At 39.1% G+C, this 15,370-nt stretch overlaps 1 protein-coding gene across 1 annotated transcript in view; it reads left to right on the forward strand.

The window, feature by feature from the left end:
- The window catches only part of UTRN (utrophin), a 507,319-nt gene that overhangs the window by 225,181 nt on the left and 266,768 nt on the right, over window positions 1-15,370 (forward strand). Inside the window, exons 42-43 of the mRNA XM_029943246.1 lie at window positions 5,461-5,611; window positions 6,848-7,023. Coding sequence (XP_029799106.1) covers window positions 5,461-5,611; window positions 6,848-7,023 — 327 coding nt within the window. The remainder of the gene's footprint in view (window positions 1-5,460; window positions 5,612-6,847; window positions 7,024-15,370) is intronic.

The following is a 15,370-nucleotide window of genomic DNA, read 5'->3' on the forward strand; positions in this document are numbered from 1 at the left end:
GTCATGAATTCTCTCAATTTTTGTTTATTTGGGAACACTTATCTCTCCTATTTTGAATGACAGGCTTGCTGGATAAAGGATTCTTGGCTGTATGTTTTTTCTGTTCATCACATTGAAGATTTCCTGCCATGCCTTTCTGGCCTGCCAAGTTTCATTAATAGGTCTGTAACCACTCTGATAGGTTTCCATTTGTACGTGAGGGCCCTTTTTCCCCTAGCTACTTTCAGAATTCTCTCTTTATCTTTATATTTTGCCAGTTTCATTATGATATGTCGTGCCGAAGGCCAATTCAAGTTCCATCTTAAGGGGGTTCTTTTTGCCTCCTGAATTTGAATGTCTATTTCTTTTCCCAGATTTGGGAAGTTCTCAGTTATCATTTGGTCTAGTATCCCTTCAGGACCTTTCTCTCTGTCTTCCTCTTCAGGGATTCCTATGATATGTATGTTGTTCTGTTTGATTGTATCAGTCAGGTCTCGAATTCTCCTTTCCTGCTCCTGGATTACTTTCTCTCTCTTTTTTTCAGCCTCCTCTTTTGCTATAACTATATCTTCTAATTCACCTATTCTTCTCTCTTCCTTGTCAATCCTTGAGGTGGTTTCCTCCATTTTGTTATTCATTTCATCTATAGCCTGTTTTAATTCATCACACCTATTTTCAAAGTGCCTAGTAATTGTCTCAGTTGCTTCCTTGATGCTTTTTTCAACCCCAGCGATTAATTTTATGACAAGTTTTTAAAATTCGTGATCCGGTATGTTGTCTAGATCTGCCTTGAGCAGTTCTGTGGCTGTGACTTCTTCCTGTAGGTTCTTCAGGGGAGAGTTTCTTCGTTTTGTCATTTTTGCTAGTTTTCTGTCTCTTGTCATCTTTAGAACGCTCGCTGTGCACTGTGCCCCTGTTAATATTTCTCTGATAAAGGAGGCTTATTGACTGTCCAGGGCCTTTCGTTTCAGGACATATTCTTTTAATGGTGTCTCTCAGTTTCTCTTGTTGTACCTTTGAATATTTTATTTCCCTACTCAGCAATATTTGGGACTCGCCGTCATGCACACTTTGGCTTGTTTCTTTGTGTAGCCCTAAGAAGGAAAACAGACAGACAAACACAGAGGGAACAGAAACACACAAATGCACAGACAAATCAAACAAACAGACACATTAAAAGAGGGAAAGAAAAGACAGAAAATGGAGAGGTAAGAGACAAAAAGAAATGAAGGAAAGAAAAAATTAAAGGGGGTCAGAGACATCAAAGGACAGTGGACAGTCTAAAAGTGTATCACCAGTTGAGTGGAGAGGTAAGGATGAGATTCAGGAGAATATATCTGGATTGCAAGAAGGTAAAAAAGAGAGAAAGGAGAAAGGAAAATAAGGAGTGAAAATTTTAAAAAATTTAAGTAAAAAAGGTAATAATAAAAAATAAGTACAAAAAGAAGAAAAAAATTGAAGAAAAAACAAAAAAGAAAAATAAAGCAGCAGCTACCCCTGGTGGATAGGCGTGGTTTGGTATGGTAGATCTAGGAGGCTGCTCTCAGAGGCTCTGCCTTGGTGTCTGCAGAGTAGAATGGGGACACTCCAAGCTCTGCTGGAACTATGCATTGTAGGCCACTCTAATGAGTCCGTTCTCCTTGTGCGGTGGTTGAGTTGAGTTATATTTTTGAGTCCTGCCTCGGTTCAAAATTCTAGTCCATGCACTTTTATGCTACCACACATGGGATGTATTTGCTTTGGTGGCTGTGAGAGGGATTAGTTTTTCTTGGCCCAGTCAGGGATTCAGGCTGCCCCTGCCTGAGGGGATGTGTGCAGCTTGAGGTGAGATGAGCAGTAGGAGGTGAAGGGCACGCCCTCACAAAGACAACTGTGGATTCCCTGCCCCCAGCAGTGATTGAGATCTCATTGGGGGAGGGATGAGTTTCTTGTTGCTTTGCGCAGCTGTTGCCCAAGGTGCTGGGCGCTGCCGGAAATGAGTTGGCAGTTCCTGCATTGTGAGCATGCGCCCAGGCCTCCACTGCCGCCAACTCTTTGCCGAGATCGCTGAGGGGTGGTAGCTATTTTTTCCCTGTTGGCACCTGGGATTCGGGGTTCGCACGGCCAATGCTGGGGACGAGATGCGCCATGGAAATGAGGTGCGTGCTCCCACTCCCAAAACTGAGATAGAAGTGAGCGCCCCTGGCGCCGCTGCCGCCCGCCCAGGCCGCTGACTCCCGGCCAAGATGGCGCAGGACTGGAAGCTGTTCTTTCCCTTGCACCACCTGGGTTCGGGATTTGGGTTACCCAGCAGTTATATATGGAATGAGAGTTTCTCTCTCCAAGTGCATTTAAATGCTCTTTATCTCTTCCCCAGAGACAGTACAATGAGCGTGTTCAGTCTCTCTGTCTCTTCCCTTTGTCTCTGGGGCTCCGCGCGCTTGCCCTGTGTTGGGCTGGGTCTCCTATCTCCCTTGCCCATCTCGGGCTGGCCCATTTTCCAATCTCCCCAGTTCGCATTCACTCACTCAGGTATCCTTCAGGTTCTCTTCCTTCTGGAGTCTGTATTTTCTCCTTCCGCTCTTGCAGATGAGAGTAATGTCCTTCTCAGTTCGATCGATGGGGCAGACGGAGTTTACAGAGCTCCCTTCCTCTCCGCCATCTTGGCTCCTCCCCCAGTTTCTGATTCTTATTCAGAATTTCATCTTCTACTAGGGAGGATCTTCTTAATTTCATCATTCTTTTTCTATTATGTAAAACATTTCTGAAATTCAATTTTATACTTCATCCATCCTCCTCCCTTTATATACTTGTCTCTCCATCTATCCATGCACCATCTATTTGACCAATATTTACTGAGTGTTGACTAATTCAAGGCAGATATACTAAATAGGTACAGTCTCTTTCCCAGGGTCCAAATGTATATGTTAGAAATTTATAAACAGGCCTTTATTAAGTAGTGCATAGTGTTGTGATGGGGACAATACAGGAGGCCATGCTAGTCACCCTTAAGTATTTGGGAAGTCTTCTTGGAGATCGTGATGTTACCTAGATGAAGGAATAGAGGGAACATAACATTGCAAAGGTCATAGATAAAAGAGAGAGTGCCGTGCTGTTAAGGGAATGGAAATAGTTCAGCAGAGTTAGAACTCATATCAGAGAGTTGAAACTAAATGGCCTGAAGGGACTATATCAGTAGGACCTTGGGTATCATGTTAAGAATAGTTGACCCCTGAGCAAGATGGAGGTAGGAGCACTGATCCCATCCCCACCTTCATGTAGTTGAAAAATCTGTATATAACTTTTGGTTCTCCCAAAACTTAACTGCTGATCCTCACTGTTGACCAGAGCCTTACTGATAACATGGTCTATTAGCACATATTTTGCATCTTTAATACATTATATACTGTATTTGTATAATAAAGTAAGCTAGAAAAAGGAAAATGTTATTAAGGCAATTATAAGGAAGAGAAAACACATTTCAGTATTTATAGGAAAATCCATGTGTATGTGGACCTGTGTAGTTCAACCTGTGATGTTTGAGGCTCAGCTGTAGTTTGTATTTTACTGTGAGAACAATTGGGAGCCACTGCAGGATTTAACAAGGGAATGACAGTTTGCTGATTGCAGAAAGCATTGGTAGAGGACAAGACTGAGCGCTAGAAGACCTGTCTCTGCTGGTCACAGGATATCTTGATTTGGATAGTAGCTATGGAAGTGGAGACTAAGGGAAAATTTGAGAATTAAATAGTTGAATCAGTGAAATGTGGTGATTGGTGGGATGTTGGAGTAAGAAGGAGGGAGGACTAAAAAGTGAGCCCTGAGTCTTTGGCGTGAGGACTGAAGGTAGGTGGTGGTACCATTACCAGAGACAGGGTACGTTGGTGGTGAGTTGACTTTGTGGGGAAGTTGGCACGGGCATTGAAATATTAGAGATTAGCAAACTCCTATGTTTACAGTTCAGATCTAAACAACACTGTTCAACCCTCCACAACACTGTGCTGTCTGCCATCCGAACTGACCGGATAGAGAGACGAAGGCTTTGCAGGACCTTCCCGAACGTGCATCTCCCTTTCTTTTGACTTTTTCCTAGTTAAGCCATGGCTATGCTGCTTACATTTACTTGGAATTCATGTTCTTTTTACAATGATAATGATCTTTACCGAATGTAATATTTATATTCTCAAGGTCTTCAGATCTTTGAGGAAGCCTTTTTAGCAACATTTTCTGTTCGTTATTGCAGCATCTGAAAAGTTGAAATTTTATGTTTGTTATTTAGTTTTTTATAGTTTTGTGAAAAGTAATGAAGATTGTCTCTATATCTTCTCCCGGTGTTTGTTTGAAGTGTTCTTATTTTTATCATGCCCAGTAAAATGTTGCTTCCCCGTGGACACTCAGCAAATATTAACTGAATCTTCAAAATGATTTTCATGTTAGAAGAAAATATAAACATTATTTAGGAGTTAGTGATGCCAGGGACCATTTTATTATTTTTTGAATATAATATTACCTTTTTATTATGCAAAGTACAAGTGTTATTAATATTGTTAGAATCCAGGGCTATCATCTAAATCTCTCCTAGCACTGCTACTCTAAAAAAGAGGCACAAGGAAATTTAGGATCCTAATCCAACAAAGCTTTCCCTTTTTATATTTATTTTATGTCTTCCAAATATGACAAGCAGTGGAGTGTGACTTAATCTCATTTCTAAAGAAGCTATTTGTTTGCTTATTTATTTATTTATTATTTTAGAGTGTGAGCAGAGAGAGAGAGAGAGAGAGAGAGAGAGAGAGAGAGAAGAGACAGATCAACAAACTCTGGTGCTTGTCGCTCTTCCTATTAGGACACTAGTCTTCGGGATTAGAACTCCACTCTTATGACCTCATTTAACCATAATTTCCTCCTTAAGGGTCCTGTTTCTCCAAATATACTCACATTGTGGCCCTAAGGCTTCAACAGATGAATTTTGGGGGACACAAGCCGTCCATTTTGCAGTAATAATGGAGTGCAAGGAAATTTTGAAGTGTTTCGACCTTTTGGGTTTTGTTCTAGCTAGGATCTAAGTGTTCTGGAAGTAAAACATCATATTTTTTTCCTAAGAGAATAGTGATACATCATATTTTACATGGCATGGTATTTAGCAGGTTAAGTGTTTAAAGTTGGGTAGGTTAGCGTGATAACTCAAGGACACAGGGGTAAAGATAGCAGCTAATCAAGCTTGATTTTCCAAGCTAGAGCAGGCTGTCTTTTCAGTAAAAAAGCTGCCTAGTGTGTGTGCATGTGCGCATGCATGTTAAGGATTGCTTTGGTGCGATGTGTGTTTCTCCAAGAGGAGTCAGTAACTGTAGCCCTCTGTAACAACTGGTCTTACAAAGCAGTGAGCTGTGAATTCACTTGTTTCGAGGCTTTCAATTTAAATGAGATTTTAATTTCTTTTTTAGAACAATAACTTCTAGACAGTCCTGGAAAGTTTGGAAACCTGTTTTGTTTCTTGTCCTCTAGTTATTTTGATATGGCTATGGAAGAATGGAGACAGTTCCATTGTGACCTTAATGACCTCACACAGTGGCTAACGGAGGCTGAAGAGTTACTGGCTGAAACCCTTGCTCCCGATGGTGGCCTGGACTTGGAGAAAGCCAGGATGCACCAGCAGGTGAGTGCTTTCCGTCGAGGGTACGGGTCTGCTTGGAAGGTGGCATATTTTTTCAGTACGGGACATGTAAGACTGACTTGGAGAGTAAGGATGAATCGTGTTAACTTTTCAGGAGTACATAGGCATCCTGTAAATTTTCTTCCAGTTCCACTTTCCAGTTTCAAAGGTCTAAGAAAAACTGGTATGTACAATTTTTAATTAGGATCTTAAAAATTTAAATAGAAGATGCTCTTTAGTGCATAATGTAAAACAATTTTATTTTTAAAATTTTATATTCAGAAGAACATTTGTTAAATTTTGTATGTAAGGCTTTATCAAGGACAAAGATATCTGCATACCTCCCCTCTGTGTTCTGTGCTTAAACACTAGGCATCTTCGTTTTCTTTGTATCGTTGACAGTTTTTGTACAAGTAAATTATTCTTCAGCTGTGTCAGGCTGCTGCTCATGTGAGTCGAATACAGTCTTGGGAAATATAACACAATAGTTAAATCAGTTCTGTTGATAACAGGTCTTTAAAAATAATGGTCAAAAGCAAGCAGACTTTCAGTTCACAATTGTTAAAAATATGTTCTCTTTTATTAAATCTTCAAAATATACTTTATGTAGAAGGCTCATGAAGAGTTAGAAAATGCTTTTTATTTTTTCATAAACATGTTAAAGCATTTTCTTATTTTATGAGTTATAGGTAGGTGGTCACATTTGACTTTAAAATATCCTTTTTTAATTGTTTAAAAATTTACAGACTCGTGGAGCAGTGTCACAGTAGAATACACATTGACATTTACTTACATATGGTAGGACATAAGGGTCTGTGGAGGTGCACACACACACACTCACACACACATTGTATTTAGATATGCTTGTAAGCATATATTAGAAAGAACACAAACCATCTACTCTACTCAAACAGAATTCATTGGAGTATAGAAATGCAACAGATTTCTGATACTTGTGTTTCAGTGTAAATAGCTGTTATTTATTTTGTTATTAGGCTGTTCTCTTTCAGTGTATTTTGCCTGATGGCACTCCTGAGAATGGATTAGATTTCAAAATAGATTTAGTTTCGTGTGTTCATTGAGATGTAAGTAAAATGTTTTAAAGTGCCTTTTTCATGAACATAAAATATTCTTCCAGGATTTGTTTTCTCTTAACACTTAAACTGATGCCCTACTACCTTTGCGTTTTTACTGCATAGTTCAATTGTGGAGTTAATCTTGAGTTGTCCTCTGTTCCAGGAACTTGAAGAGGGGATCAGTAGCCACCAGCCCAGTTTTGCAGCCCTAAATAGAACTGGGGATGGGATTGTACAGAAACTCTCCCCCACAGATGGAAGCTTCTTGAAAGACAAGCTGGCGGGTCTAAACCAGCGCTGGAGTGTGATCTTGGCAGAAGTGAAGGACCGGCGTCCAAGGTGATGTAGCTGTGATAACTCAAGGGCAAAGGGATAAAGATATTTTGGCAGAGCCCTTTAAGATGTAGTCAGATGAGTTCAAAATTATTCTATTATCTGTTATCATGATAGGAGTTATCGTGACATTTAAGACCTCCGTTGTGATGTTCTATATATATATATTTTATTTGAGAGAGAGAGAGAGTGTGAGAGGGGAAGAGAGACAGAGGGAAAAAGAGAAACCCTAAGCAGGCTCCACACTCAGTGAGGAGGAACCCATTGTGGGGTTTGATCCCAAGGCCCTGGGATCATGACTTGAGCTGAAATAGAGTCGGATGGTCAACCAACTGAGACAACGAGGTGTCCCATGATGTTCTTTATTTTTAGAATGTTGTCTCTTATGATACTTTTAGGCTATGCATAAAGTCTCACATTTCTCCTCAGATGTCATACATATGAAAAATATCTTTATTCCTCTCATTTCTGACATTTTATTATGAAATGGCAACCGTATGGCAGAAACTTGAACTAGGTCAGGAATACCGTGGACTTGCTGGACTGTTGATAATGCTGCTGTAAAGAGCAGGGTGCATGTACCCCTTTGACTCTTTATTTTTGTATCCTTTGGGTAAATACCTAATCATGCAAATGCTGGATTGTAGGGTATTCTAGTTTTAGCTTTTTTGAGAAACCTCCATACTGTTTTCCAGAGTGGCTGCACCAGTATGCATTCCCACCAACTATGCAAGAGGGCTCTGTTTTTCTGCATCCTCACCAACCCTTGCTGTTTATTGTGGTGTTTAGCCATTCTGACAGGTATAAGGTGGTATCTCATCATGGTTTTTAATGTATATTTCCCTGGTGATGAGTGATGTTGAGTATTTTTTCATGTGTCTATTAACCCTTTGGAAGTTTTCTTTGGAAAAGTGTCTGTTCATGTCTTCTACCTATTTCTTAACTGCATTATTTGTTTTTTGGGTGTTGAGTTTTGTAAGTCCTTTTATAGATTTTGGGTACTAACCCTTTATCAGATATGTCATTAGCAAATATCTTCTCCCATTCTCTAGGCTGCTTTTTAGTTTAACTGATTGTTTCCTTTACTGTGCAGAAACTTTTTGTCTTGATGAGGCTCAATAGTGCATTTTTACAAACAAACAAAACAAAAATATAGTTTTCTGAGTATAGATCTTCTACCTCTTTGGTTAGGTTTACTCCTAGGTATCTTTTTTTTTTGGTGCAACTATAAATGGAATTGATTCCTTGATTTCTTTTTCTGCTGCTTCATTATTGGTGTAGAGAAATGCAACAGTTTTCTGCATGTTGATTTTATATCCTGTGACTTTACTGAATTCATGTATCAGTTACAGCAATTTTTTGGTGGAGTTTTTTGGATTTTCTATATAGAGTATCATGTTGTCTGCAAATAGTGAAAGTTTGACCTCTTCCTTGCTGATTTGGTTGTCTTTTATTTCCTTTTGTTGTATGATTGCTGAGGCTCAGACTTCCGATACAACGTTAAATAGTAATGGTGAGAGTGGACATCCTTGTCTTGTTCCTGAGGGTAAGGGAAAGGCTCTCAGTTTTTCCCCATTGAGGATATTAGCTGTGGGTTTTTTTGTGTATGGCTTTCCGATATTGAGGTGTGTTCCCTGTATCCATACTTTGTTGATGCTTTTTATCATGAATGGATGTTGTACTTTGTCAAATGCTTTTTCTGCATCTATTGACAGGATCATATGGTTCTTATCCTTTCTTTTATTAATGTGGTATATCACATTGATTGATTTGCAAATATTGGAGCACACTTATAGCCCAGGGATAAATCCCACTTGATCATGGTCAGTGATTGTTTTCATGTACTGTTGGATTTGATTTGCTAGTATTTTGTTGAGAATTTTTGTGTCTAAGTTCATCAGTTCTCTTTTGGCCTGTAGTTCTCTTTTTCAGTGGGGTCTTTTTGGGACATGGAATTTGGGCATCAGAGGGGAAGTATCTTGAACTGAGGTTTGAAGCATTTGTGACAATTTCCCATAAGTTCATCCTAGGGAGGGGCTTTTAGGGAAAAGAAGTTGAACCAGCAAAGGTAGAAGGCATGACATAGCATGGCCAGGTGAGAGACCTGCAAAGTTACAGGACGAAGAGGATTCAAGGGCCCAGGGAAAGGATTGGAAGCTGGGGCCGCATAGGGTTTTATGTGCCATGCTAATGAGTTTTCATGGAGGGTCCTTCTAGCTCGAAAATCGTCTAGCTCCCAGGTCTTCGTAAGGCAAAAGATGTATTTGCTGGCATGCTATTAACAATACTAGCAGAAATTCCACTAAAGATTTTCAAATGGATCTCTGTGGAATGTGGTAATTATTTCTCCTGGACCTAACAAGGTGAAGTTAATACATATTTTACTCATTTTGGGAAAGAGATAAGAATAATGAATCTCTTCTGTAATATCTTATATTTTAACTAAAGCAGTATTTATTTTCATAAATTCATGTTTGACTTATTTCAGGTTGTAACATCTTAAATTGGGGCCACCTTGCAATGTTAAGAGCGTGTGTGTGTACTGTTATCAGAGTCACTGAGGAATAGCACAGTTTAATTTGTTTTTGTATTGAGTGCTTGTAGTGAACATATTTGCACAGTTCGTCAACTTATGCTGTTAGTCCTTAATGAGCAATTGTTATCTACTGTTTGAACATAAATCTATAACTTATTTTTACTCTCAGTGATAACATTTAAAGTGTGGATTATATTTAGCTGGTTAGAGGATGAAAATTTTGTGACTCAAATATGTGTTATTGAAATTGCTTGATGTTAGTTTCATAGATATATGTTCAAACTACTAAGTTAGTCATGATTATGAAACATTGGAATATAAATTCCAACTTTTCTTTTAGTGTTAGTTAGCCAATATACAGTGCAATATTGGTTTCAGGAGTAGAATTCGGTGATTCATCACTTACATACAACATCCGGGGATCATTATAACAAGTGCCCTCTTTAATCCCCATCATCATCTAGCTCATCTCCCACCCACTTCCCTCTGCTAACTCTCAGTTTGGTCTCCATCGTTAAGAATCTCTTGTAGTTTGTTTTCCGGTGCTCCTCTCCCTGCCCCCCACTGTATTTTCATCTATCTTGTTTCTTAAATTCCACATGAGCAAAATCATACCATATTTGTCTTCCTCTAATTGACTTATGTTGCTTAGTGTAATACATTATAGCTCCATGTATGTTGTTGCAAATGGCAAGATTTCATTCATTTTGATGGCTGAATAGTATCCCATCGTGTGTGTGTGTGTGTGTGTATGTGTGTGTATGTGGCATTGTCTTTTTCCATTCATCAGTTGATGGACATCTGGGCTCTTTCCACAGTGTTGCTGTTGTTCATAATGCTGCTATAAACATCAGGGTGCATGCTTTGAATTTGTATTTTTGTATCCTTGGGATAAATACCTAATAGTGCAAATGCTGGATTGTTTTTTGAGGAATCTCCATACTGTTCTTCAGAGTGGCTGCACCAGTTTGCATTCCCACCAACTATGCAAGAGGGCTCACCTTTTTCCTCATCCACGCCAACACCTGTTGTTTATTGTGTTGTTAATTTTAGTCATTCTGACAGGTGTGAGGTGGTATTTCACTGTGGTTTTGATTTGTATTTCCCTGGTGATGAATGATGTTGAGGATCTTTTAATGTGCCTGTTAGCCATCTGGATGTTTTCTTTGGAAAAGTGTCTATTCATGTTTTCTGCCCATTTCTTAACTGGGTTATTTGTTTTTCTGGGTGTTGAGTTTGATAAGGTTTTTTATAGATTTTGTATACTAATCCTTTATCAGATATGTCATTAGCAAGTATCTTCTTCCACTCTGTAGCCTGCCTTTTAATTTTGTTGATTGTTTCCTTCTCTACAGAAACTTTTTATCTTGTTGAAATTCCAGTAGTTCATTTTTGCTTTTGTTTTCCTTGTCTCTGGTGACATTTCTAAGAAGTTTCTCTGGCCAGGGTCAAAGAGGTTGCTGCCTATTTACTCCTAAGATTTTTATGGTTTCCTGTCTCACATTTAGACCTTCCATCCATTTTTAATTTATTTTTGTGTAAAGTGTAAGAAAGGGGTCCAGTTTCATTCTTCTGTATGTTGCCCTCCTGTTTTCCCAACACCATTTGTTGAAGAGACTCTCTTTATTCCATTGGATATTCTTTTTTTGCCTTGTAGTTATGGGTCCATTTCTGGATTTTCTATTCTATGCCACTCATCAACGTGTCTGTTTCTGTGCCAGTGCCATACTATCTTGATGACTACAGCTTTGTGATATAACTTGAAATCTGGAATTGTGATGCCTCCAGCTTTGCTTTTCTTTTTTAAGATTGCTTTGGCTATTTGGGGTCTTTTGTGGTTCCATACAAATTTTGGGATTGTTTGTTGTAGTTCTGCAGAAGATGCTAGTGGCATTTTGATAGGGATTGCATTAAATGTATAGATTGCTTTGGGTGGTATAGACATTTTACCAGTACTTGTTCTTCCAATCCATGGAATGTGTTTCCACTTCTTTGTGTTCTTTCATAAGTATTTTATAGTTTTTCAAGTACAGATCTTCTACCTTGTTGGTTAGGTTTACTCCTAAATATCTTAATTGCTTTTGGTGCAACTATAAATGGAATCTATTCCTTGATTTCTCTTTCTGCTGCTTCATTATTGGTGTATAGGAATGCAGAAGATTTCTGCACATTGATTTTATATCCTTTGATTTTGCTGAATTTATCATGTATGAGTTCAAGCAATTTTTTGGGTTTCCTGTATAGAGTATCATGTTATATGCAAATAGTGAAAGTTTGTTTGACTTCCTCCTTGCAAATGTGGATGCTGTTGTCTAATTGCTGAGGCTAAGACTTCCAGTTTTATGTTAAATAGTAATGGTGAGAGGGGACATCCTTATATTGTTCTTGAGAGTAGGGGAAAGGCTCTCAGTTTTTCCCATTGAGGATGATATTAGGGTTAATCTTTCATATATGGGCTTTATGATTTTGAGGTATGTTCCCTGTATTCTTACTTTATTGAGGCTTTTTATCTTGAATTGATGTTGTACTTTGTCAAAAGCTTTTTCTACATCTATTAGCAAGATCATATGGTTCTTATCCTTTTTTTTATACTAATGTGCTCTATCACATCGATTGATCAGGAATATTGAAGCACCCTTGCAGCCCAGGAATAAATCCCACTTGATCCTGGTAAATACTTTCTTTTAATGTTGTTGAATTTGATTTGCTAGTATTTTGTGGAGAATTTTTGCATCTCTCTTCATCAGGGGTATTGGCCTATAGTTCTCCTTATTAGCGGGGTCTTTGTCTGGATTTGGAATCATGGTAATGCTGGCTTCATAGAAAGAGCTTGGAATTTTCCTTCCATTTTTTAATCTTGTGGAACAGTATGAGAATAGGTATTAATCTTCTTTAAATCTCTGGCAGAATATCTCTGGAAAGCCATCCGACCCAGGGCTCTTGTCTGTTGGGAGATCTTTGATTACTGATTCAATTTATTGCTGGCTGTGGGTCTGTTCAAATTTTTATTTCTTCCTATTTCAGTTTTGGTTGTTAATGAGTTTCCAGGAAGTTGCCTTTTTCTTCCAGATTGCCCAGATTTTGGCATATAATTTTTCATAATATTCTTTTATAATTGTATTTTTCTGGTGTTGGTTGTGATCTCTCCTCTTTCAATTATTTATTTGTTTTTAAATAGTTTATTGTCAAATTGGTTTCCATACAACACCCAGTGCTCTTCCCCACAAGTGCCCTCCTCCATCACCACCACCTCGTTTCCCCCCTCCCCCTTTCCCAACAACACTCAGTTCATTTTCAGCATTCAATAGTCTCTCAAGTTTTGCATCCCTCTCTCTCCCTAACTCTCTTTCCTTCTTCCCCTCCCCCTGGTCTCCATTAGGTTTCTCCTGTTTTCCTGTTAGACCTATGAGTGCAAACATATGGTTTCTGTCCTGCTCTGCCTGACTTATTTCGCTTAGCATGACACCCTCAAGGTCCATCCACTTTCCTACAAATGGCCATATTTCATTCTTTCTCATTGCCATGTAGTAGTCCATTGTGTATATATACCACATCTTCTTGATCCACTCATCAGGTGATGAACATTTAGGCATTTCCATGTTTTGGCTATTGTTGACAGTGCTGCTATGAACATTGGGGTACATGTGCTCCTATGCATCCGCATCTCTGTATCCCTTGGGTAAATCCCTAGCAGTGCTATTGCTGGGTCATAAGGGAGTTCTATGGATAGTTTTTTGAGGAACCTCCACACTGTTTTCCAGAGCGGCTGCACCAGTTTACATTCCCACCAAGAGCGTAGGAGGGTGTCTGTCTCTCCACACCCTCGCCAGCATCTATAGACTCTATATTTGTTCATTTTAGCCACTCTGACTGGCGTGAGGTGGTATCTCAGTGTGGTTTTGATTTGTGTTTCCCTGATGATGAGGGATGTTGAGCATCGTTTCATGTGCATGTAGGCCATCTGAATGTCCTCTTAGGAGAAGTGTCTGTTCATGTTTTCTGCCCATTTCTTCACTGGGTTATTTGTTTTGTGGGTGTGAAGTTTGGTGAGTTCCTTGTATATTTTAGATACTAGCCCTTTATCTGATATGTCATGTGGAACTATCTTTTCCCATTCTGTCAGTTGCCTATTAGTTTTCTTGATTGTTTCCTTTGCAGTGCAGAAGCCTTTTATCTTGAGGAAGCCCCAAGAGTTCAGATTTCCTTTCATTTCCCTTGCCTTTGGGGATGTGTCGAGTAGGAAATTGCTGTGGTGGAGGTCTAGGAGGTTTTTTCCTCCTTTCTCCTCGAGGGTTTTGATGGTTTCCTGTCTCACATTCAGGTTCCTTCAGCCATTTTGAGTTAATTTTTGTGTATGGTGTAAGAAAGTGGTCTAGTTTCATTCTTCTGCATGTTTCTGTCCAGTTGTCCCAACACTGCCTGCTAAAGAGGCAGTCTTTTTTCCATCAGATACTCTTTCCTGCTTTGTCAGAAGTTAATTGGCCATACATTTGTGGGCCCAGTTCCGGGTTCTCTATTCTATTCCATTGGTCTATGTGTCTGTTTTTGTGCCAATACCATACTGTCTTGATGAGGACAGCTTTGTAGTAGAGGCTAAAGTTTGGGATTGTGATGCCTCCTGTTTTGGTTTTATTCTTCAATATGACTTTGGCTATTCCGGGTCTTTTCTGGTTCCATAGGAATTTGAGGATAGTTTGTTCTAGCTTTGAGAAGAATGTTGGTGCAATTTTGATGGGGATTGCATTGAATATGTAGATTGCTTTGAGTAGTAATGACATTTTCACAATGTTTATTCTCCCGATCCATGAACAGGGAATGTGTTTCCATTTCTTGATGTCTTCTTCATCTCTTTCATAAGTTTTCTTTACTTTGCATCATGTAGGTCTTTTACATCCTTGGGTAGGTTACTCCTAGGTATTTGATGGTTTTTCGTGCAATCGTGAATGGGATCAGTTTCTTGATTTCTCTTTCGGCTGCTTCATTTTTGGTGTATAGGAATGCAACTGATTTCTGTACCTTGATTTTGTACCCTGCGACTTTACTGAATTCATGGATCAGTTCTAGAAGGCTTCTGGTGGAGTCTGCCGGGTTTTCCATGTAGAGTATCATGTCATCTGTGAAAAGTGAAAGTTTGACTTCTTCTTTGCCAATTCTGATGTCTTTTATCTCCTTTTGTTGTCTGATTGCTGATGCTAGGACTTCCAGCACTATGTGAAACAACAGTGGTGAGAGTAGACACCACTGTCATGTTCCTGATCTCAGAGGGAAAGCTCTCAGTTTTTCCCCATTAAGGATAATATTGGCTATGGGCTTTTCCTAAACTGCTTTTATAATGTTTAGGTAAGTTCCTTCTATGCCGACTTTCTCAGGGTTTTTATTAAGAAAGGTGCTGTATTTTGTCAAATGCCTTTTCTGCATCTGTCGACCGGATCATATGGTTTTTATCCTTTCTTTTCTTAATGTGATGGATCACATTGATGGATTTGTGAATATTGAACCAGCCCTGTAACCCAGGAATGAATCCTACTTGATCATGATGGAAAATTCTTTTGATATGCTGTTGAATTCAATTTGCTAGTATGTTGTCGAATATTTTTGCATCTGTATTCATTAAGGATATTGGACTGTAGTTCTCTTTTTTGGCTGGGTCTCTGTCTGGTTTGGGTATCAAGGTGATGCTGGCTTCGTAGAATGAGTTTGGGAGTTTTCCTTCTATTTCTATTTTTTGGAATAGTTTGAGAAGAATGAGTATGTGCTCTGCTTTAAATGTCTGGTAGAATTCCCCTGGGAAGCCATCTGGCCCTGGGCTCTTATTCA

Source organism: Suricata suricatta, chromosome 7, assembly GCF_006229205.1.
Source record: "Suricata suricatta isolate VVHF042 chromosome 7, meerkat_22Aug2017_6uvM2_HiC, whole genome shotgun sequence".
In the NCBI taxonomy this organism is placed as follows: domain Eukaryota; kingdom Metazoa; phylum Chordata; class Mammalia; order Carnivora; family Herpestidae; genus Suricata; species Suricata suricatta.